The 25,336-nt window shown below is 44.7% G+C and overlaps 1 protein-coding gene across 3 annotated transcripts in view; it reads right to left on the reverse strand.

Annotated features, from left to right (window-relative positions):
• Nucleotides 1–25,336, reverse strand: part of LOC109908763 (limb region 1 protein homolog) — a 68,995-nt gene that overhangs the window by 3,403 nt on the left and 40,256 nt on the right. For all 3 annotated transcript variants that reach the window (XM_020507442.2, XM_020507445.2, XM_031796266.1), the window contains 8 exons: nt 24,920–24,992; nt 18,415–18,501; nt 16,930–17,006; nt 15,991–16,068; nt 12,460–12,533; nt 11,985–12,075; nt 11,371–11,437; nt 6,858–7,019 (listed from right to left, as the gene is read on the reverse strand). In XM_020507442.2, coding sequence (XP_020363031.1) covers nt 6,858–7,019; nt 11,371–11,437; nt 11,985–12,075; nt 12,460–12,533; nt 15,991–16,068; nt 16,930–17,006; nt 18,415–18,501; nt 24,920–24,992 — 709 coding nt within the window. The remainder of the gene's footprint in view (nt 1–6,857; nt 7,020–11,370; nt 11,438–11,984; nt 12,076–12,459; nt 12,534–15,990; nt 16,069–16,929; nt 17,007–18,414; nt 18,502–24,919; nt 24,993–25,336) is intronic.

Genomic DNA, 25,336 nt, shown 5'->3' on the forward strand with positions numbered 1-25,336 from the left:
CCTTCGCCTCATAATATTCACTGTCACATATCAGTCCTAAGGCACATTGGATTTTGCCGTCATTTCCCCACTTTGTCACTCGAGGTGTGTGTGTGACAGGAATCAACACTAGGCTATACATCTCTCTGGCTGCAGCCACAGTAGTCTTCCTACTGCCTGAGTTGCAGAGAATGCAGACCCAGCTTGCCCCTGCAGACTTGGAAACGGTTAAGAGTTATGATACTAAGTCATAGGGAGACTGACTTCTTTGTAATTAGTGTTGATTATTACTGAAATGAACAAAAACCTAAACGTATACTTCTCGTCAGTGCAAATAACTATGGTAAAAATGAGACGTTATTCAATCATACAGCATTCATTTGGTTCAATCGGAGCATAAAGCGTAATAATAATGTAATTATTATAATACAACTATTCATTTGGAACAATTCATACAAATACAGTGACTCAATGCGCTGTACATAATAAAATAACACAAAATAGATAAAAAGACAAAGCAATATGCATCCCAAAGGCTGGCAGATCGATGTAATATGCTAGAGCAGCTAAATGCTAATCCCAGATGTTGTGTATCGCGTTCAGCCAATCAGGTTGCAGCAGTCTGTTGTTTACCATTGGCTGAACGTGAGGTGCAACATCAGGAAGTAGCATTCCTAGGCATTAGCCACTCTAGCATGGTGGAGGAAAATAAGTGTTTCATAAAGAAAGCATGCATATTTTCCCCCTTCTCGTCGTTAAATAAAATTGAGGAAATCGAAGCCTTTTGCAGCCTGAATGGAGAATGTTTTCGGCACGAACCGGTCCATGGGGGGGGTAAGAGTGTATTGCTGGCTGAATACAATGCATTCGGACGGTAAAATGAACTCAATATCGAGATCAAACATTCGAAGCAGCATAGTGATCTGAATGGTCTGGTTTTATTAGAAGGTCTCATGTCGGCTGCTGAAGATCCCAAGATTGAACATGGTGAAATCTTTGCCAATCATAAGTATGCAGACGTTCGGTCTTCTGCCAATGGGCTAGCTAGCTATACTGCTGCAGTTAATAGCCAACTTAGCTTGCTGATACAGTACTTACCTGTTTCTGGTGCATGTATTTCATGATAGCCGTTTACTACAAACCCTTGCTACAACCAGTGGTAACTTTGTTTCAATGTTTTATCACGTCATTGTAAAGATGCACCTCTACCGCGGGAAACGGTCTCGACCGAGCAGGGCTCCAAAGTAACATTTTTCATTGGTAGCACTGGTGCTCCCAACTAACACTATTTTATTTTATTTTTTAATGGTAGGAGACATTTTGCAAAATATATATATAATTTTTAATTGATTGAGATGCAGCCTATATTGGGCCTATATGAATTCAAGCTACTTTTGAAGCACATACTGAACTATACTGAACAAAAATATAAAAACGCAACATGTAAAGTGTTTCATGAGCTGAAATAAAAAGATCCCAGAAAAGTTCCATACATACAAAAAGCGTATAGTGCTCTCTAGTGCTCTCTAGTGCTCTCGGAAACAACTATACAGCGAAACCTTTTCATTACAACAATTATTATCTGGGATATATTTTTCATAGTCGCACAGTGGTCCAAAAATAAAATTCCTGATCACACAGCAAAATATTTTGTTGCACTTTAGAGACCTGCAACCAAGCAGCGTGGCTTTTTGACCTGAATGCCCAGTCTTTAGTCTGCTGTTCTACAAAACGTTTTAAAGCTAATTTCCGGCAATTCTACATATTTTCACATAGCTCACTAATTAGTCTATATATTAAGCCCATTATAGGAGATGTGAATTGTTCTAATGATTTACATCAGCTACTGTGAAAGACCAAATCAATTAAAACAGATAAAATCTCCTGAAGACAAGATGACCGCTTAAATCTTCCCCTACACCCAACTCAAATTATCTTTCAATCTATTGTCCTCCCACTAGAACCAGTTACACATTTGGGTTCACAAGCTGTTTGGGGAAAATATGGTTCATAATACAGTTGTATCAGGTCACTCCACCAAACTTCCTGCTGAACGCTGCCTTTTCATTGTTACAGCCTAATGAACCTAGTGCTGAATTACCAATGACCAAACGAGGTGAATAACGTAGCCTATAGACCTGGGGCTGCAATTGCTGGATTCAATCACTAGAAGTAGATGACATTATCACATGCTGTCAAAAGGAAGCATTCTGTGAGTGGGACAGGAGTGACAGCAAATTCATTTGTTGACAATTGTGTACAGAATAGCGCTACAAGTTGCAGTTTTGACAATTGAGTTCATGAACTTTGTTAAACGGAGAATGAACGTGCCTGTCCAGTCTGCCAGGGCTGCCTGCTCCACTCTAATCTTGAGGAGAGTTTCTTTACAAACACGCATCCAATCTCCTTGGGTCCGGAACGTTACTAAACCAATCACAAGCTTCAATCTGCTACGGTTCACAGTGCGGTGGCAGGAAAATTATGGATCTCCCGAGTGAAGCTGATGTGGTCACAATGCTCACGATATAGAATTGCAGGCGCATATGCTCCGATTTCAAAATGATTTGGAGGCACAGTTGAAAAGAAAACACAATGAATGGAGTGGATTAATTAGAAAATAAAAGCAGTAGTTTTTGTTCAATGTGTGAGAAATAAAAGGTGTGTTGTGTGAAGAGGGTCAAATGTGTGTGTCTCAATGCGTGAGAGTTGGCAGCACTGGGTGAAAAGCCTTGACATGAGATTGTGCCGATAGATAGGGCAGCCGTGCTTCTAGCGCCAAAGCAACTTTGGTGTATTTCGTTTTTTATGTGTTATTTCTTACATTAATAGCCCAGAATTTGTTTTGTGTTATTACATACACCCGTATGTAACTCACCAGCATTACCACCAGGAATACGACATTCCCAAATTGGTCCTTCGTTCATACCCCCCAGGGCAATTTATCTGATTCCAGAGGCTGATCGAAAACACCGCAGGCAAAGAAGAAGTATTCGGAATGAACTCCTAGTCCGACAAAGGAGGTGCGCACATCACCCACCGCTTCCGAGTATATTACTCGCTAATGTTCAGTCTGTATAATAAAGTAGACGAGCTCAGTGCGAGGATCTCCTTCCAGAGATATATCAGGGATTGTAACATACTCTGTTTCATGGAAACATAGCTCTCTCGGGACATACTGTCTGAGACCGTTCAGCCAGTTGGGTTCTCAGTTCATCGCGCAGACAGAAAAGGAAGGGCGGGTGTGTATGTTTCAAAATTAACTACTCATGGTGTGATTGTGATAACATACAGAAACTCAATTCCTTTTGTTCACCCGACCTAGAACACCTCAAATACCGACAATATTACCCCCCAAGATAATGGTCTTCGGTTATAGTCACAGCCGTGTATATTCCCCCTCAAGCCGATACCACGACGGCTCTCAAAGAACTACACTGGACTCTATGCTAACTGGAAACCGCTTATCCTGAGGCCGCATTTATTGTAGCCGGGGATTTTAACAAAACTAATCTGAGAATAACGCTACTGAAGTTTACCAACACACTATATGTAGCACTAACTCAGAGAAAGCATCGGACAACTTTTCGCAATGCCTACAAAGCCCTCCAATGCCCTCCCTTCGGCAAATCTGATCACAACTCCATTTTGCTCCTCCCTTCCTATAGGCAGAATCTCAAACAAGAAGTGCTACGGACTATTCAACGCTGGTCTGACCAATCGGAATCCCATGCTTCAAGATTGTTTTGATCGTGTGGACTGGGAAATGTTCCAGGTGGCCACAGAATAATATCAACGAATACATGGATAAGGTGACTGAGTTTATCAGGAAATGTATAGGAGATGTTGTACCCACTGTGACTATTAAAATCTGCCCAAACCAGAAACCATGGCAGCATTCGCGCAAAACTGAAAGCGCGAACCATCACATTTAACCACAGCAAGGTGTAGTTATTCCCTCAGTAAGGCAATCAAACAGGCAAAACATCAGTACAGAGACAAAGTGGACTCGCAATTCAACAACTCAGACACGAGATGTATGTGGCAGGCTCTACAGACAATTACGGACTACAAAGGGAAAACCAGCCACGTCGCGGACACCCGACGTCTTGCTTCCGGATAAGCTAAACACCTTTTTCAGCTGCTTTCCAGATAACACAGTGCCACCGATGCGGCCACTCCCAAGGATTGTGGGCTCTCCTTTTCCGTGGCCGACTTGAGTAAGACATTGAAGCGTGTTAACCCTCGCAAGTGTAACGATGTACGCTGAGAGTCGGGAAGCAAGTTCAGGGAGTGAATACATTTAATTAATAAATGAACAAAACAAGAAACATGAACAGCGCACAGACAAGAAAAGGAACATTGACGACTGGGGAAGAAACCAAAGGGAGTGACATACAAAGGGCAGGTAATCAAGGAGATGATTGAGTCCAGGTGAGTGTCATTATGCGCGTAACGCTGGTGACAGGTGTGCAGCCTAACGAGCAGCCTGGTGACCTAGAGAACGGAGAGGGAGCACACGTAACAGCAAGGCTGCCGGCCCAGACGACATTCCTATCCACGTCCTCAGAGCATGTGCAGACCAGCTGGCTGGAGTGTTTACGGACATATTCAATATCTCCCTATCCCAGTCTGCTGTCCCCACATGCTTCAAGATGGCCACCATTGTTCCTGTACCCAAGAAGGCAAAGGTAACTGAACTAAATGACTATTGCCCTGTAGCACTCACTTCTGTCATCATGAAGTGCTTTGAGAGTCAAGGAACATATCACCTCTACCTTACCTGACACCCTAGACCCACTACAATTTGCATACCGCCCCAATAGATCCACAGACGATGCAATCGCCATCGCACCGCACACTGCCCTATCCCATCTGGACAAGAGGAATACCTATGTAAGAATGCTGTTCATTGACTACAGCTCAGCATTCAACACCATAGTACCCTCCAAGCTCATTATTAAGCTGAGTCCTGGACTTCCTGACGGGCCACCCCCAGGTGGTGAAGGTAGGAAACACCACCACTTTGCTGATCCTCAACACAGGGGCCCCACAAGGGTGAGTGCTCAGCCCCCTCCTGTAGTCCCTGTTCACCATGACTGTGTGGCCAAGTATGCTTCCAACTCAATCATCAAGTTTGCAGATGACAACATTAGTAGCCCTGATTACCAACAACGACAAGACAGCCTACAGGGAGGAGGTGAGGGCCCTGGGAGAGTGGTGCCAGGAAAATAACCTCTCGCTCAACATCAACAAAACAAAAGAGCTGATCATGGACTTCAGGAAACATTAGAGGGAGCACCCCCATCCACATTGACGGGACCGCAGTGGAGAAGGTGGAAAGCTTCAAGCTCCTCGGCGTACACATAACTGACAACCTGAAATGCTCCACCAACACAGACAATGTGGTGAAGAAGGCACAAAAGGGCCTCTTCAACCTCAGGAGGCTGAAGAAATGTGCCTTGGCACTTAAAACCCTCACAAACTTTTACAGATGCACAATTGAGAGCTGTATCACCGCCTGGAAAGGCAACGGCACGGCACTCCAGAGGGTGGTATACGGTCTGCCGAACGCATCGCCAGGGGCAAACGACCTGCCCTTCAAGACACCTACAGCACCTGTCACGGGAAGGCCAAAAGGATAATCAAGGTGAACAACCACCCGAGCCACAGCCTGTTCTCCCCGTTATCATCCAGAAGGCGAGGTCAGTACAGGGGCATCAAAGCTGAGACTGAAAAACAGCTTCTATCTCAAGGCCATCGGACTGTTAAATAGCCATCACTAGCACATTTGAGGCTGCAGCCCTATATACATAGACTTGAAATCACTGGCCACTTTAATAATGGAACACTAGTCACTTAAATAATGTTTACATATTTTGCATTACTCATCTCATATGTATATACTGTATTCTATTCTAATGTGTATTAGTCTATGCCGCTCCGACATTGCTCATCCAAATATTTATAGATTCTTAATTCCATTCCTTTACTTTAGATTTGTGTGTATTGTGTCTATTGTTGTGAACTTGTTAGATATTACTGCACTGTTGGAGCTAGAAACAAGCATTTCACTACACCTGCAATAACATCTACTAAACTTGTGTATGTGACCAATACAATTTAATTTGATTTGATTACCTGGCTTTAAAGGGATAGTTCACCCAAATTACAAAATTACATATTGGGTTTGCTTAAAATATATGAGGTATGACTGCAATAGATGCTTTGGTTTAATTTCTCTGGCACTAAAGTTTTAGCATTTGTGGAACAAATCCCATTCACGTCATGACACCGATATTAGCATTATTATACCATACAGAAATGGTTTGTCGAGATCGGTGTGGAAGTCGGTGTGGAAGAACTTGACTGGCCTGCACAGACCCCTAAACTCAACCCCATCGAACACCTTTGGGATGAATTGAACCGCCGATTGCGAGCCAGGCCTAAACGCCCAACATCAATGCACAACCTTACTAATGCTCGTGGCTGAATGGAAGCAAGTCCCCGCAGCAATGTTCCAACATATAGTGGAAAGCCTTCCCAGAATAGAGGTGTCTGTTATAGCAGCAAAGGGGGGGACCAACTCCATATTAAATGCCAGTTTGACCAATATCTTATAGTCAAAGGTATTAAAAGCAGTAATCAAATCTAAAAGACTGTACAGGTGGAGGATTTCAAATGCACAGAGTGCGCTTTCATCAATTGTTGAAAACAATATTCTCTGATTGTCCTCGTTGTCTGTAGTAATCTATGATAAGGCTTTATTATTGTATATAGCAATGCATTCTTTAAGAATGTCGGTAACTCAATGAACCAGTAATAACGCCATTTCAGCTTTGTTTGACATGAACATAAGTATATGAATATAAAAATGTTACCTAATGCTTTCAAGAGTTCCTCTCGGACCGCTGAGGTAAACTTCCGGACTAGGCAGAGAGTAGTTACCACGGCAAACAGCAAGTTGTACGATAGGACGATATAGAAGTTTCCCAGCCAATTGAATCTCCCGAAGTCTCCGAGAAGGTCAAACCTGGTGATACCTGTGAAGAGTGTGAAGATGTTAAATAAAAGAACAGCAGATTCAATATTTTGCTATTTGAGTGGATTACAACACAAAACAATGAATATAACTATATCAGGATAATTTAGAAATACCGGACCATAGTTTATTATGTTTTTATTTTACTTCAAGCAGGGATAATTTCACAACACTGACACCAGCTCTAACCTCTGGTTGAATTATCTAAGTCACAGGAGTTTGGTGGCAACTTAATTGGGCAGGACGGCCTCATAGGAATGGCTGGAACGGAATTGATGCAACGATAACGAACTCAAACACATGGTTTCCTTGGGTTTGATACCATCCCATTTACTCCATTCCAGCCATTATTATGAGCCCCTCAGCAGCCCCTGTGGTCTAAGTAATGTAGGCCTATCAATATTCTCTGATTCCCATTTAGGCAGTGACCAGCAGAATTACATGATCTGACACTGTGGACTGAAAACCAAGAGCAATCGATACAAACATGGGGCACAAAAATGTTACAAAAAACCTGGAGAGAAAAAGTGAGCTTGGATTATTTCCCAATGACAGGCACTAAGTCTACATGTTCCCTTTTCCAAACACCTTTGGCAAGACAAGAGTTGTGTTAATAATCACAAACCCTTCCCTTTCCACTACTGCTTCCGCGAATTAACTATTTAAGAATGTCTGTTCTGTCGGCAGTTGAGGCACTTTGAAAAGCGTCTCTTCAATAGCCTGACTCTTTCAACAGGCAAGAAAGGCCAAATTGAAAGAAGCGCTTATACCCAAAAACCATTTGATGTACACTGTATACTAAGATGCTCAGGCATTGCCGGATCCAGGACGGACGAAAATAAAGCCAAAATAGCCGAACCCTTTATATAAATGATTTAGCGGCCAATGCCGCTCTTCCTGAGATAAAGTCATCTTCATTGTCTGACATTTGGCAGATTACTAATATTCCTTTCATAGGAAAGTGTTTTGTTAGTGGGACTGTATAGACAATTTGTTAGCGTGCAAAAATCGAGTGGAACAAAAAAAATACAGAAATGAGCCACACCCCAGGCAACATGGGTATCAATGGGACCACAGTCACCTGCACATACACCTGAGTCAACTGTTGTTGTACAAGCAGAATCTTGTAGGTTTCCGATGTTGCCGAGACCGCTTGTACAACTCATGGCGGGCGGGCCTGACCTCCCCCCTGCGAGAGGGAATCCTCAGTTTCAGGCCAGTCAGAGCCATTCACTCCATGTCTTGTCTCAGTGTATGCTTCGTATGAATCACACACATCGTAAACAAAACAATGTCTGAAATTCATCAGAACTTCACAAAAGCTACTTCAATATGGCCCAGTAGCCACCTCATCCTGTCCTCTATTTAGCTACGCACACTTCTGCAGTTACTGAGAAGGAACTAATGTGGAGACGTGCTGCAAACAGTTTCAATGCATTGGACGGAACAGAGTTGCTAATCCCTCGTTTCTCTAGTTGGGCCAGTTGCCTTTTACAGCCACGCTGGGACTCCGCCAGACCTGAGCGGGTTTTCCAATTTCAAACCATCTGTCATGGCAGATCACACGCTGCATGCAGAGGCGTCAACACCCTATTGTTTTCCTATTTATTTATCATGGGCTGCTGCTTCTTCTAGAACCTTCCAGAATGTTCCACCAGCCCCGGCCAGTACAATAACATCTCGGTCCCAAATGGCACCATATTCCCTATATAGTGCACTACTTTTGACTAGAGCCCTGGCCAGAAGAAGTACACTACGCAAGGGAATAGGGTTCCATTTGGGACGCAGCCCCAGACTCATCTCAGTAGTCGAGGGTTTTGCTGCCGTCAAAAGAAATGTACTCAAAAAAGTGACAGGATAACCTACCCTGAGGTGGATTAAAACACGTCAGTTGTAAATAGTCTTCACTCTTATAGTCCGAAGCAGTGGAACTCATTCATTCCTGTGCTTTCAATGTTCTCTACCCGTGTGAACTAAATAACAGTGCATGCAGCCCACCTTTCAAAGTAAAACCACGACAAGCCTACCCAATATCAATACATGAACCAACCAGTCACTTCAGCGGTCTTGATCAAATTTCGCAATTCATAAACTGGCATAGCTCACAGTGTGAGGTAATGTTCTTGGATTCCCCCCCCCCCCCTTCGGTAATGCCTGCGAAACTGCTGCGTGGCAATCAATTTGGTGTCTGGAAAGATGTATTTACAGCCTCTAAGCAGTTGGCAAGCATCAAGGGCCTTGAAACAAGTTGCTTGTAAAAGAGAGGCAGAGAGGTTGGAGAGATGGCAGTCAATACACCTTGCCACACCGGTCAAGCCTAATTAATTTCTAATGCAAAACATTTTGATCTTGGTTTGGTATTTGGAGCTGTTGGGAAGTAAAGTTTTTGGGGGCCTTTGGAATGGCTCCGTTAGCAGAAGGGGAAACTATGCTTACGTCCCAAGGGCCCATAGGGCTCTGGTCAAAGGAAGTGCACTTTGTAGGGAATACGGTGCCATTTGGGATGCTGCCTATATGTTGTGTGTCTAGAGATGACGTAACCTCTCATAGAAGAACCTGTCTTCCTCCGATCACACGATTCACTTCACCCAGTTTTTTTCATCACCATTTGCAGAATGTATCATTATGTATCAATGTGTGTATGTGGGCCAAGTGATATCCAACATGTCTCACAATCCATTCCAAGTAAGATGGAAGCCGTTGTGGGTGATTACATTTGCTGATTCATTCTGATCATTCATCCACTAATTTGCGAGAATGGTGGCCTATGTATTAATTCGACTTCAGACAAGGAACGATAAATGACTATCTAGAATTGCATCTATGTAATAAATGATCATTTTCTGAGACGGTTTATACTCTGGTAGGGTGTATCCCAAATGGCACCCTATACCCTATATAGAGCACTACATTTGAGCAGAGCCCAGCCACCGTGTATTATCCCAGGAACAGCAGCCAGGCTGACAGTAGTGACCCAAGTCCTCTCTCATATTACTGTGTTTTTTGGGGACACTGCAGACAAAATCTGCACAAACATGCAGGGGAGAAAAATAACTTCTCGGTGGGAGCGATGGGGGTGGGGTCCCCCAAATGTCCCCCATGGTTTAAAGTAGTGCACCATGTAGGGAATACGGTGCCATTTGGGACGCATCCTATACCACTCTGATGCTTTCAAAACACACACACTTCGATAACTGGTCCACCTGTAAAGCCAAGCCTCTTTTAGCCCCCCCAAATAAAGTGTGTTCATTGGACTTTTACCCTTGTCTGCACCCTAACTAACCCCGACGTTGCTGCCACTGAGAAACGAGCACTCCCATTTCAGTAGCATTACAGGTCCCATGGCCCTCCTTCAAGAGAAGCTTAAATAAAACATGGCCGACAGGACTACTGTAGCAGCGGGTAACATTAGCCACAGGATCTCCTACAGCCCCTCAACTCTGTGCAGTTTATTTCTCTCAGACATGCGTTCAAATATGTTGAGCGCCAGATGGGCAGGGTTTACAGTTTTGGGACTTTTCTATTGGTTTATTAAGCCAGGCAAGCACAAACGGGTACATATAGAATATTTTAAACAGTTGAAACCCAAGTAATCTGACTTATTTTGCTACATCAATCATGCTCTCTGGTTTACACACACACACACACACTGTTTGCCATGTTAATATCTTCACAAAATAGCAGAACGGTAACACTAAAAGAGTTTACCTCTCCCATAACATTGACACACACATTACACAAGCATACACACTCCCTCTCCCCACGTCTTTCTCCTTTGGCTGAGGGAGGGGGGGGCATTCATTTATTCCTTTTCATCTATTCAGTGTCACAGAGCAGAACCTGTGGTATTTTGTAAAGCTCTCTATGACTCACTGTAAGCCAACACACACACACACACACACACACACACACACACACACACACACACACACACACGATGGTGCTATTTGAACAGCTGTGTCTGCTCCCTGCGTGTTTATTAGTGCCATTGTTTTGCCGCTGCTATCGTGTCATTTTCTCCCACTCTTGCTCCATTCTCTTCTTAAATCGCTATGGCAAACTATGAAGGAATTTAACTTGTTAACCTTAACGGTCTGTGAGTGGGGGGGGGGGGGGGATTCACCTTGCCTCCCTCCATCTCTGCCCTCCAATTAGTTTCTCACAAAAGCACTCCCGAAATGTTCACCTATTCCATCTACTACGTGATCAATCCATGGGTTGAATAGATTGATTTTGACATCTATGAATTTCACAAAGGTAGCATCTAAAATGGCACCATATTCCCTATGTAGTGCACTACTTTGACCAGGGCTCATAGGGAATAGAGTGGATAAAAGCTAGGAGAGACTCACCAAGTGTTCTGGACATGACTGGCAGGGCTGAACTCAGCACCAGGATGGACACACAGCAACCAATGATCTACATGGAGGGAGTCACAGAGAGTTAGAGTCAGCAGGTATAGAACCTTAACTGATGAAAACCATTAACATATAGATAGGCCATGATGAAACCATTGAGTGTGAGAACTGAGGGCGTGATTACTTTAACAAGACACTGTGTACACGCACACATACACACACACCTCTTCACAGTAAATGGATTCCACACATATTGTGCAATTAGTAGTTCTGAAGATGCTCATTACCAGATTCTGCTCTTTTGTGGCTTTCAAGTCCTTTCACTGAGTCGCCATGGCTCGTTAACAAGCCTCACCGTTCCCCCCGCTCATTACTAAGTGAATGGCTGCCCCCGTGAGCCAAACAGAGCACACAACCAGCCCCCCACCCACCCCTCACTGATGTACAAGAAAAGAAGCGCTTGTTTACGCAACGTCCATGTTTACGCAACTCACAAACAAATATTGGGTGGGAGATGAACGGAACCATTCAGACTGAGGACTGGAGGCTGAAGAGGATGAAACACAAGGTCTCAATATATCATCACCGCTGTGTGTGTGTGCATTTACCGTTGTCATGGTCGTGTCGTCTTTCCTGGGAGTGAGGCCTTCAAACACTCGCAAGCTGTAGAAGCCGACAACTGAGGACACCATCAAGTAACTGGTGCGGAATCAAGGACAAGAAATCCAAAGCGTCTTGATTCGGACATTTGTTGACATTTTAAGTGGCCAGGTTGGCAACTTTTCACCAAGGAAGAATGTGACGAAACTCAACAGAATGTCCCGGAATATGTCAGACTAAGCAATAGGTCTTAAGTAAGTAAACACCATTGGCCCTGGGAATGTCGCTCGTATCACCATTGGAGCAAAGGGCCATATGTATCAAATGTCACAGAGTAGGACTGCTGAAATCGGATCAGTCGTGCATTTTTTTGTTTTATCCCAATAAAAAATAATACATGGACAGAGGACTTGATCCTAGATCGGTAACTCCTACTCAGACACTTCATATGGCCCCAGAGCAGAGGAATCATTGAAAGGATACAACATGAGGATGATGTCCACGACAGCCTGGACCAGTCCAAACGTGGACAGCGAGGTGTTCCCAAGCCCCCGATCCTGGAATGACAGAGGAAGAGGGGGTTTTGTTGTTGTTGTCTTGTTAAGGAAGGGGGGCAGTCGCACTCCTCTTGATTTATTGTGGATAGAGACCAGGACAGGAAAGGAGACAAGGAGAGGAAATATAGGAGACAGAGTGTGCTGAAATAGCAGTGGGCTCGATTCAACCCCATTCTGCAGTGGTATGTGTTCCAGAGGCCAAAAGGCTAGACCACAAATCAAATCAACATTCAAAAAGAGGATCTCTCATTTGTCTGTGTGTCATCAGAAGAACACCAAAAGTTTATTTTTTAACAGTGCAAATAAATCCTGAATATAATGATTTTATATGACAAAAGTTAAAAACTTAGCTAGGTTCTGTAATCTGTAAGTATGTGATTACAGAAAGAAAAGGTAAAACATTTACATTACAGGTTAGTCATTTAGCAGACGCTCTTATCCAGAGTGACTTACAGGAGCAATTAGGGTTAAGTGCCTTGCTCATGGGCACATCAACAGATTCTCACCTAAATCGGCCCTGGGATTCAAACCAGCAACCTTTCAGTTACTTGCCCAACACTCTTAACCACTAGCCTACCTAAAACTCGGCACATGTCGAAGTTTCCCTTTCAACAGACTCCAACCGGCTCAGTAATGGATGGAAAGAGATGAAAGAGAGAAAAGACTCCCTTTTCAAATCACTGTCCATCACACCATATGCAAACAGGTGTTGAGACAAGCAGCAAGGCACAGAAGTGCTTACGGTAAAAAGTGGAGAACGTGAATGCATGCCAATAACAAATACAAATAAATTAAAAAACGCTTCGGCAAACACGCCAGATGTTTTCTGCCCTGCCCAATTGAAGTTCGTGCGGGGAAAAGAGACATCTATATATTACGCCAATAGTCTCGGCATCTGTGTTTTGTTTGAGTGATAAACATTTGCTTTTGTAAGACTTGGCACCCTAGCTGTTTACATGAACTACTTTTCACTTCAATCCAAAAGAGGATCAGTGACCTGCTTGCTCTGTGTTGGAGCGACTCGCAGCAGAGGAAGACGTCGGCCGCGTCCCAAACGGCACCCTGTATTCCCTATACAGTGCACTACTTTTGAGCCGGGCCCCATTGGCCCCGTTCAAAAGTGGAGCGCTAGAAAAGGGAACAGGATGCCATTTGGGACGCATGCTTTCTGTTGGAGAGATCCATGCTATGGCACAGCAGCACAGGGACACGTTGTACAGAGGGTTGCACTTCTGTCAAGTTAAAAACGGCACCGGTCGTCAATATCTAGGAGCTAGCTCCAGCTGCATTAATACTGACAAAAACACACTTGTACAGGTCACTTTGCACAAACACACACACGCGGCAAAGAAAGAGAAAATAAAAAGGAAAGTGTAGTTTCACACCTTTTTCTGCAACGGTCTCTGTAGAGCCCTCTCTCTCAGCGAATTAGCACACAGCATCTGATGTCATTTATTAATAGTGGAGTGGGAGGGGTTGTGTAATGCATGTGTCCATGTCATGGGAAAGGTCAACTCTTCAGTGTTACGTTTCTGCCACTTTGGGAAGATATTAACATGTTAAAGTGACAGGTGGGTGGGCGTGTGGCAGCTTTCTCATTAAGCCACCTTTCAATCTGGTCTCCTTTTCATTCCAGTGGCGGGGTGGAGGGCTGCTAGGGTTGGTGTTCCTCGCAGCCCGGCTCATTCAGACACACCGTGTCTGTTGCTTCTGGGATTAGCGGGGAGCAACACCTGTGTGCCGGCGAGGTCGTGTGGAGAGCGTCACACCCAGACAGGCCCTTCAGGCATGTCCCGTCCTCCTCCGTCACGCTTTGATGTACCTCACATAGTTTCAGTGACGGATAATAACAGAAGAAAAAAATACTCACCGTGGACCCCCCCCCCCCTTATCATTTCTTTGTTTTGCAAAGCCACAGATTGAGAAGGAACCGAATGTCAGGTTCAGAGGATCCCCTAGGTACAGATCTAGGATCAGCTTCCCATCCTCCAATCCTTAACCATTAGCGGGGTAAAATGCCAAATTGACCCAAGATCAGCACCTACAGGGGATGAGCTGGCAATAACACGGTTGTAAGTCCTCTTAACGCCTGTTCATCAAGCTGTAAAAAGCCCTGTCCTCTGACTGGTGCACCTCCTCTCCTCCCCTCCTGTCTGGCTGTGAGTCAGAGAGAGAGAGATGGAGGAGGCTGGAGGTTGGAGCAGCAGTAGCCCTGTAGTACTGAGTATGCTGAGTGCCATGCAGTGTTGTGTGGGAGGGAGGGATAAACAAACATCTACAGTTCCTCTCCATTGCTCTGTTCTGCTCCCAGCCCTACAGCTCTATCTGGAATGGGCCTCATTTGACTTTCCCCACAGTCTGGAGCCCATTGGCCCTCTCCCTCGCTTTCCCTTCTCTCTCCCTTTCTCACCTACCTGGCCCAGTCATCCCTCCCTCCCTTGCTCCCTTTCCCCCTCCTCTCCCCCTCTCTCTCGGCCCCCTCGCTCCTCTCTCAGAGAGTGCATAGTAGCTGAGAGGGCATTGCGATGCACCAGCCATCCCTGTTAAGTTGGTTAGATGGGTATGATATCCGTAATGATTGACTGTAAGGACACACGAATCCCCCCCCGGTCTCCTTAGCAATGTGAGATCAGAGGCGTGGCATCCTTCCAGCTCATCAAACGCGTAAACCATTTAGCTGTGCTGTGGCTGTCAGGGGGAGGCGGGAGGCAGGAATCAAGCTGCATGACAAGCATAATTTGGGGGATTTTCTGCAATGCGTCATGCCAAAGAAAATATCTCCTCAATTGGAATGTCGAGAAGGAGGGCGGACGGTCGCCCGTAAGACGAGCTGAGAAATTAGGCAGAAAGAAGATACCTTTTGTTGCCTTAGTCATACGAAAGGAAAACACATACAAACACACAAGAGACGAGCGAACGCGCGTACACACACACACACACACTTCGGTTGTAGCAGATGAAACGAGATAAAGAGATTAAGGAAGTACATGACATGCAAGAGTATTAGGTTCTCCAGTCAGACACATAACAGGAGTTCACCTGGTCTGCCTGGTCCACACAGAGCTACTGACTGGAACCCCCCCCCCCCCACACACACACAGAGGGTAAAGCAGCTTATTTCACCTGCTGCGGACATCACACATTTCATCTGCATGCCGCTGTGAAATGACTTTCAATGAGCAGCAGCACGACAAAAAAGGCATCCAGGCCAGCTCTGCTATGATAAACATCTGGCCCAGAGCTTTCTCTCCAACATGCACCTGAGCATATCCGGAATTTGATTTATATCCCCGACGACTGCCAAGCACCTTCGCAGCGGTCTAGTTCAGTAGCTGCCTCGCTCCGGATTTACCTGTGTGTGCGTGCGTTAGGGCTTGTATAAAAAAGAAACGGCCTCTGATGTGAATCTGTTCATAAGGGGAACAGGAAGTAAGTCTCTCTCGCCATTATAGCCTACCTCTGATCCCTTTGGCATGGCAGTCTCATCCACCAGCAGATAGAGGATATTCAGCGCCACCAGTAGGACTGAGATGGTCTAGAGAGGAGGAGGAGGAGAGTTGAGAAACAGAGGGATTTAGCTAAAAAGATCAAATCAAAGACAAGACGGAACTAATCATGGGTTTGTTTCTCTGTACTCTGCAAACGTATTCTGTAAGCAGTTCCACACTGCGGCTGTACAACAGGAGCATGTTAAAAGAGGCAGATTGAATCCATCCATGTAGAGTAATCGAAAGCCCAGCTGCTTCAGCGGTGTGACTATTTAGCAGAGCCTTTTCTTTACCTGTCAAGAATCCCGCCGATTCGTTCTTCCGGTTCGGGCAGCGCTCGGCGGTCGTCGTCGCCGGCCTACTAGCTGCCATCGATTCCCTTTCCTTTTGTTTCTGTTAGTTGGGTCTAATTGGTTACACCTGTTTTGAGTTTAGTTTTGTTTGTAGGCTATTTAAGGGCACTAGGCCAACTGGTTATTGTGCGGGCTTGTTCTCTGTTTTTATGGTGTTGGTTGATTATTGTGATCACTATTTTTCAGGACAGTTTTAGTCCTGTTTGTTTGGACGGGTTGTTTCATGCGCCCTTGTGGTTTGCATGTCCGTTTTTCCGCTGTCATTGGAATAAAAGATCCACGTACGGAACTACCTGCTCTCTGCGCTTGACTCCTCCACCCACCATTCATAGAAGTCTTAACATTAACACGGCCGGACAAACGATAGGGTGCCATAGGGCTCTGGACAAAAGGAGTGCACTACATAGAGAATAGGGTGCTATTTGAGATTGCAAACTAAGCTGACCAGGGAAAACTCCCCAGCAGCCACCAAGGCTTTATGCTTCATATGCCATTGGGAAACAGGGGGCTTTAGTGAGAGTGACTGGCTGCAGTAGTATCAATCTGAATACTCACCGTCCCTGTGAGTAGTATTAACATCACAATGGGGTAGAGCAGGTTCTTTTCCCATGCAGAGGCTTTCTTCCTCCTCTCTAGGGGAGGGAAGATGGGAAGGTAGGAGAGAGAGAGAAAGAGGGTGGGGGGACAGAGCGAGAAAGAGGGGATGAGAAAGAAAGACAAAGAAAGAGATGGGGAGAGAGGTCTGAGTTGGGAAACCACCACATTCATTGAGTTTGGGATTCTAACCATTTAGGCAAATACGACCAATACCTCAAATCAATAGAGTGAATCACTTATGATATTAAAGACTGTTTTCCTAAACTGTTTCATTAATATATCAAAAGTGAGTCGTGAAACCTCATGGCTTCAGGGTTTATTTCTAGAGTTAGTACAATTTGGTTTGGTAAAACATATCGTGAGAGTGGGCACCAACATTATCTGCTCTCTCATCAGAGAGGCCATAAATCAGTCTTCCTCTTTAATGAGTCTATCTTCGCTATATAGAAACAATAACGGAGTACAGATGAAACAGAAAACTGAGATTAAAATGAACAACTTGATTTATAGGTCTACCTGTTAAAGGATGACAGACAGCGCCGCTACCGATTTGCCTTCTTGTTCTGACACAATTAGATGGTTGCAGAGAATAGGTCTCTATCGTTTAAATCGTTCTACACATTGAGAATCTGCCTTATAATAGTATTATGTCAGCAGTGATAGCTTCTGAAGACTGACGGAAGAGTACACCACAGCATGGGCCAAGGACAGTAAAGGACATGTGATATAAAGGGATTTCAGAAAGGACATTACAACACTGTGGTCCAGTGTCCTTACGACTAGCTTGACTGACTTGCCCTCCATCCTTCTCTCTCGCCCTCCATCCTTCTCTCACCCGCCCTCCATCCTTCTCTCACCCCCCCCCCATCCTTCTCTCACCCCCCCCCCATCCTTCTCTCACCCCCCCCCCATCCTTCTCTCACCCCCCCCCCATCCTTCTCTCACCCCCCCCCCCATCCTTCTCTCACATACACCCCCCCCCCCCCCCCTCCCCCCCCATCTCTCTCCCTCCCCTTGTGCCAGGCTGGGCGGCCTGTGACGTTTGCCAAGGCGCACTCTATATGCACCCTCCTGCTAAATTAATGACATCACTAAAAGGCTGGGCACAATATAAAGTTTGCATCTTGTCCAATATCCTAAGTGCCTTTGTGGCCTCATCTCCCCCTCCCAACCCCCAAAAGCCTTGGCTCGCACCCATTGTACCTCATTTATAATATCCTAAAAAGGATGGAAAATAATAATTATCGGGCAGAAATGCTTTGGAACGTGTCCAAATTAAGAAATAAGACCGAGAGGGAAAAGAAAGGCTCGCTGGCTCTCAGCAATATCTGAAAAGCCTACCTCTTTGCATATGTTTCAATGGAAAATTCAAAGTCCCGAAAGACAGCATCTGCCCATACATATTATAATTCGAGAAAGCATAATGCGGCACCAACAACTCACCCAGTTTAGTCCTCTGATCTCGGACGATGTCCAATTCTTTGTTGAGTCGATGAGCAATTCCTTGGAAATGAGAGTGAGATGTCGACCCTGCGGACAAGAGGGGGGGGGGGGGGGGGGGGGGGACATCAAATAAGGGTCTCAGGAATGGCATTTTATCAAGCTTCTAACTTACCTTTACACTTCACTCACTCACGCAACACGTAGTCATTGTGATTTGACTGCCAAGTATCTGCCAAATAACTGAAAAGATATATATGTTAATTCTGTAAAAACAGGGAGGCTAAACAGACAGTTCGATTAGCTACACGTGATTAATGTTCAACAATAATTAATAGTCATGGCAAGGGGTCTCCCTTTAACAGGTAAATAAAGCATTTTCAGTCACTGCTCACGTAAGTGCAGTTCTTTCTCCAGAAAGGATGCACTAAGGCCTCTAATAAAAAAGCATGACTACTTCTGTATTTTCAACCCTCAACCTTTATGGCATTTCTCCTATTTTATTAAGAAATCTCATCTGAATGGGTAATCCTGCTTTGTACATAACAATGTGGTCTCTCAAACAAGTAAAAATAATCTCCTGTGTCAATTCTGTCTAGCGAGCGAACGGGTGCATGCTCCAACTGGTTCCCGGGGCTAGGGAGAAGACAGCGAGGGATTCTCCAGGAAAACCACAAGGGCAGCTCATTTAAGGCTAATTGATCTGTTTTACTCTGTTTTCCTTCCAGCCTTGACGTACAGGTTGGAGCCCTCAAAGCCAAGTGGAAGAGTATCCATTTGCATCCCCTGGGGTGATTGGCAGATCAAGACTAATTAGTTCAGTGTCACACTGTTACTAGCGTGCAATAAAAAGATGATCTTTCATCTTTGTTACAGGGGTGAAGAACCAATCACTTTGATCAAATATTCCCCCCCCCCCCCAACTATTATGACACACCCTGTCTGGATGGGCTTTGGGATACAACGAGAAAGAGAAAAAAAAAGGATAGAGTAGGTGGAGGGGAAAAAAACCCAGAGTGGATCCTGTCTGTGCCCTGCCTAATACCTGTCCCAGGAACGCAGTTGGGGAAACTTTGAACCCTCAAACCAAATGCAGTCACAATGCAACAGGAAATGTCACGAGCAGTTCAACAGGACGTGATTTGAGAATTGAGTCGGACCCAACATCGAGTCCTGAGGGGCACCGTGACTGTTCAGCCACAAGACATCTCATCTATCTGGAGAACGTATGCAAAACAAAATCCTCAGCCATCACCTTATCACAGTAATCCTATTATTATACCGACTCTAAATCAATTTCAAGCCAGGTCGGAGTTGTAAATGAGAACTTGTTCTCAACTGGCCTACCTGGTCAAATAAAGGTGAAATAAAAATAATATTTACAAAAAGCTCCAACTAGCCATGACTATTACTAGGAACATCAAATTATCTGACCATCAACCAAGAACAAAATCATTACATGATAAAAAAAATGTTTTAAAAACAATGCAGACGATAAAGGAAAAGTGAATAATAGCATTTGAAGAAGTGACATCCTTCAAGCAAAAGCAAGATATATTAACGTACTGGCAGCAGAGGAGACAGCAGTCCCCAAAAAAGTTCCCGAGTTCCTGCACGTACCGACGCTGCTACTGCTGCCGAAAATAATGAAACTTCTCCTCTCCAACCTTCACCATAGTTTAGCGATTACGTCACCTAACATTATGCTAAGCAGCATGCGGAGGCGACGGACGGAGGCGTTGGCAAGGTCATCGTGCCGCATAGCATCTGGACCAGAGCGCGCTGCTGCTGCCGTGAAACACACAGAGGGAACCAGAGGGGCTAGCGAGCCTCAACTAAGACAGCAGCTTAGCTCATGTCTGAGCTGCATCCCAAATGGCACCCTATTCCCTATATAGTGCACTTTTTTCGTCCAGAGCCCCTGCTTTTGGACACAACCCTGGACTGGAGTTGGAATACTGGACTAGCTCTGGTGCAAGGCCTTTACATTAGCATAGGGCCATTGTTACGTTGCCCTCTCACCTAATTAGCTACTGCGTCTGAAGATGTGGCATAAGGTCAAAAATCGAAACCATCCCTGTCACTCACTATAGAACGCCGTGGACTACATAGACCCAGGCATTGACACTTTTCAGAAAAGGCCAGAAGTATAGGGGGGAAAACCGTCAAAAGAGAGATAATTGGATATCTTAATCCATTATGAAGACATTTTATGACATTGGACAATATCAAATGTAGCCCAACTTTGCATAATCCATTTCCTAAAATGACCAACACACTTAATTTCTCAATGCCCCAAACTGCAGTAACTTAACAAAAGAGCACGTCCCAATGTGTGCATTTGCTCACTCCTTCCCACAAATCTAAAATCATTGGATTGGTGGAGGCATGGGCTAAATGTTTAGGCCATATTTCTTATACCAGTCATTTCCTTTCAGTCAAGGGATGTGAACAAGTGCATACTTTGGGAGGAAGGAGAGACAACGGGGACATAGCTAGACTCTCAATGAAATAGGCTACAGCATAGCAAACAAACAGGGACACCTGGTGGAGGGGGCTCAGGACACATTCTGTCAGGCCAATGTAAAACTATGCATAATGTCAATTCTCCTGACACGAATTACATATGCAGATGAATCATGCAACACTGTGCATTTTCAAAAGGACAAGCTTGCTCCCCATCACTGGCTAGGGTAGCCAGATCTGATATTGTAATGAGCGTGTCACTGCGTGTCTCCTTGCGGTTCATATGGTCCTATCAAACCTCTCGCAGAGTAAACACACACACACACACACATGGCCACTCAGCCGGAATAACCCACCGCTCCTGCTCATCTAAAGCAAACAACCAAATCCTAAATGCTATTTGGGATGTAATTGCACAGAGAAGAGATGCAAACTCAAAACCCTGAAGAGTAAATATACATCAATCCAATCCATTGATCGGTCTCGTTAATCCAAAACAGCAAACATAAACAAAGTGTAATGAGACAGGTCTAATCTACAGCCGGGCAGGCGAGGGATGCAGAGGACACAAGCCAAGCGAGGAGGACATTGGGCGCTTGTGGAGTGTGTCCTGTGAACTATCCCTGAACCTCTTCCTCCTTCTCGAAAAGATCAGAGGGAACCTCACCCTCCACTCATACCCTTCGAGTTACACCCAAGTGTGTGTGTGGTGAAAAAAAAAAAAAAAAAAACATTCCTGGGATTCCCGATAAGGTGACACGGATCTCGCTACTTAGCATCTGAGCGATAGCTATTCTCCCAGCTGCTTAGCTCTCGCCCTCTCCACCACGGGAGAGCGGTGGAGTTAGGCCGTGCCGCCCCGGTGGACTGGAGAAGTCGTGGAGTGAGGTTATTGTGTTCAACTCACGGCGACATCAAACCCTCGTCCCGGTGATAAGGAACAGATTACACTTATTTTATCAGGTGTTCAAAGCACCAGCATTTGGCATAAGCCCTAGGAAACCAAACAGCTCAATAGCAGACCTATTGAGAGGAGCACCGGCGTAGCGTTTGAAAACAGCGCTATCAGCACAAGCAATCTTCCGTACCTCCCTGGTTTGTAAAGACACTCATCCTCTTTATTTACTTGCATCTGTACACTTTGTTGCGTGCTTCACTTGATATTAAAGTATGTTTGGCAGGCGCCCCAAATACTTCCTGCTTTGTGGGATTCTTCAACACTAAAAGAAGGAATTTGGGAACAGTGGCCGTAGGTAGATAAAAGGCAACGCAGGTTGACAAATAGTGTATTTTGCAAGTAAAACATTTTAGCGGCCCTCTTGACAGCAAATAACATTTATTTTTAGTTTGAGTTAATTTCCTTTTAACCATGGGGAGTAGAGAAGATTTTGCAGTTGTAAAGCAATAATGCTGCACATCTACACATTTTGACATGGGGTGGAGAGAAAAAAATGGCAATTTTACAGCTTATTTCCTGCAGTTCTACACATTTGGTGGAGAGACATGTTTGCAGTCTCTAGCATGATATGAGTGAGAGCGACTAACGAAATCAATGATAACCCTGTCGGTAATGTACGTTTAGATAGCTGGTTGCTAGACTAATTTAGACTAATTTACCAAGCTGACATGGGCTAATTGAGTGAAAAACTGCTGATGCACAACCACATTTTGGAATGGCACCTTGTGTATTCTACTATTCTAACATTCAACAATAGGTTGAGTGCCAAAATGATTATTTTAAAAAAAAACATTTTTGGGGGTCTTGGGAAATTGATCCACGGGCCTACAAAAAAGGGGGGCCGCCGCCAGTTGCCCATCCCTGGCCAAGTTAGTAGTAGTCTATCAACATGTTTCACAAACATCTACTACACCACCATCAGAAATAAATACAGGTTGCGTCCCAAATGGCACCCTGTTCCCTACACAGTGCACTGTTTTTGACCAGAGCCCTATGTGCCATTTGAGACACAGCTACTCTCCAAGACCATTTCAATTCCCTCCTAATGAGGGGCCTGTCATTACTAGTCTGGGGCCAGAGATCAAATGAGGAAATCGCCTGGCCAGTAGAAGGCAGTGTGCCGTGTTCTTAAATTGACTCTAAAACTCTCCACCAATGTAATTTATGGTCTCTGACAATGGCAGCTGCAGCTTGTCCTTTAGAAAAAGTGAAAGAGAGAGCGAGCGAGGGAGTGAAAGAAAGCGAGCGAGGGAAAGAAAGAGAAAAAGAGAGTGAGAGAGAAAAAGCGAGAGAGAAGAAGAGGGGGAGAGAGAGAGAGGACAGGGAAATAGAGAGAGTTGTTGGGGGAAGAGAGGGAGAGAGGGGACGAGAGAGAGAAGGGAGCAAATGAGAACTAGAAAAAGAGGGGTGGAGTGGGGAGGCTGATTTGTCAATGCTAATTGGTTCCAGTGCAGGAGCGCTCCATCACGACCCAATGGCGAACGTGCATAAAGACGACAGGACATCAGTTTTAGCACTATCCACTGAGTTTTAAAACTATAGCGTTGCGATATGGTTCAATGTGCCAATAAATGCCAAATTGCCGGCATCTTGAAGTTGAGCTTTGCTAACGACCATACAAAAAAAGAGTAATGGAGAGCAACATACAATATGGCGAACTGAGCAAAAACTAGGAATTTGTGGTAAGTGCATGGGGGCCGCCATCTTTATGCACCTCTGCTATTGTGCAGTCATCTCCTTGTAATGTGCCAACACATTTCCTGGTCTGTGTCCGAAATGGCACTCTATTCCCTATAGCCGATAGCGCATTACCATAGAGCTCTGGTTAGGGCTGGCACAATTACCGTATAACAGACGGTCATGGGGGGGACGAACAGCTGACTGAAGGTATGATGGCCGGGCATTCGTGCGGTTGAGTCCCTTTCTGCGGTAACATGGACTCTTAACAACGTGATGAAACTTTACTGCTCCTTGCTAAAACAAACAAGGCGTTGTAGCAAACAAGTCTTTGGTTGCCTAGGCAATGCACCCCACCCTATAGCAGTAGCACCCATAGAAATAGAATGAATAGAACTGGCTTGGAACCTCTAACCCTGGTAATTTGACAGGTAAACTCATAGTCCCAGTCGGTACAAAAATAGAACATCTCGGCCCTGCCCGCCTGTGAGGAAAACAACTTGTGGTTACCTCGGTTACCCCATTGGCTCACAGCCAAATCTCGACCTTTTTCAAATTTTGATGTCGTCTGCTTGTTTTAGCCAACAGAGAAGGTTTTTCTGGATCAAAAAGAGGGATAGATGATGGTCCTGTTGGGTTCGGGTAATGGGCGTGTATTGCCATTGTGTTCTTATGCTCAAACATTATAACAAAACCCATTTGGCCCCCAATCGGGTCCTCTGGGCATGTGCCCTGCGTCAGTAATCTAGTCATGCCAAAAACACTCCTAAATTCTTATTTTTTTCCTCTCCTTGACTGTCTGGCTTGCATTTATTAGGTTTTGTAGTTCTCAAAGATTATATTCTGAAAAATATATGGGTAAAGGGGCGGCAGGTAGCCTAGTGGTTAGGGCTTTGGGCCAGTAACCGAAAGGTTGCTGGATCGAATCCCCGAGCTGACAAGGTAAAAATCTGTCGTTCTGCCCCTGAACATGGCAGTTAACCCACTGTTCCCCAATAGGCAGTCATGGTAAGTTAGAATTTGATCTTACATGACTAAAGGTTAAATAAAAATGTTAAAGTATCTGTTTTACATACTTTCAGTATGGTTTTAGTCATTTAAGGTTACACTGAAAGCCTTTTCCAAACCGGAATTATTATTATTATTTTTTTTTTTAAATGTGGGTGTGCAGCGTTGGTGCGCATTCTAAATGCATATAGGGGAAACATTGAACTTCTATTCATTCCATTTCTATGGCAGCACATGTAGTCAGGAGCTGATAAGAGAAAATGTGTCGTTTTCGCTATTCAAACGGTCATTACAGTGAACGTTGTCATTTGGCTGCCTCACAGCCCTAGCTCTGGTCAAAAGTAGCGCACTAAATATAAATAGGGCGCAATTTTGGGCGAGGATCTACTGACAACGTACCGTTCAATCTCCTCTGAAGGGCTTCCTCTTGCAAAGTAACGCAGTAAATCTGCTCATCCAGGTCCTCCAGGATCTGAGGGGACAAAATGGGTTATAATAAGGTCCGGAGTGGGGTCGGAGAGTAACAGATGGGTGGATGAGTTGGTGACATGTTTGTAGTCCTCGTGTCCACAAGTCGCACATGTTAATAGCAGAAATGACCCATTTCAGAGTCAGACAGAGGAAAGCTAGAAGTCCATGTCGGCCAAACGTATAAAGTCACTAAAATAATTACAGTACTCATAAATACATGTAGCAATGTGTTCCCAAAAATCTGAAGTAGCCAGCGTAATAAAAAAAAGGAGCCAGGCAGTGGAGGGGCATGCTCCCCCAAAAACATTTGTGCACTTTAAAATTGAATGTGGCATCTGCTGTACT

Source organism: Oncorhynchus kisutch, linkage group LG18, assembly GCF_002021735.2.
Source record: "Oncorhynchus kisutch isolate 150728-3 linkage group LG18, Okis_V2, whole genome shotgun sequence".
Classification (NCBI taxonomy): Eukaryota; Metazoa; Chordata; class Actinopteri; order Salmoniformes; family Salmonidae; genus Oncorhynchus; species Oncorhynchus kisutch.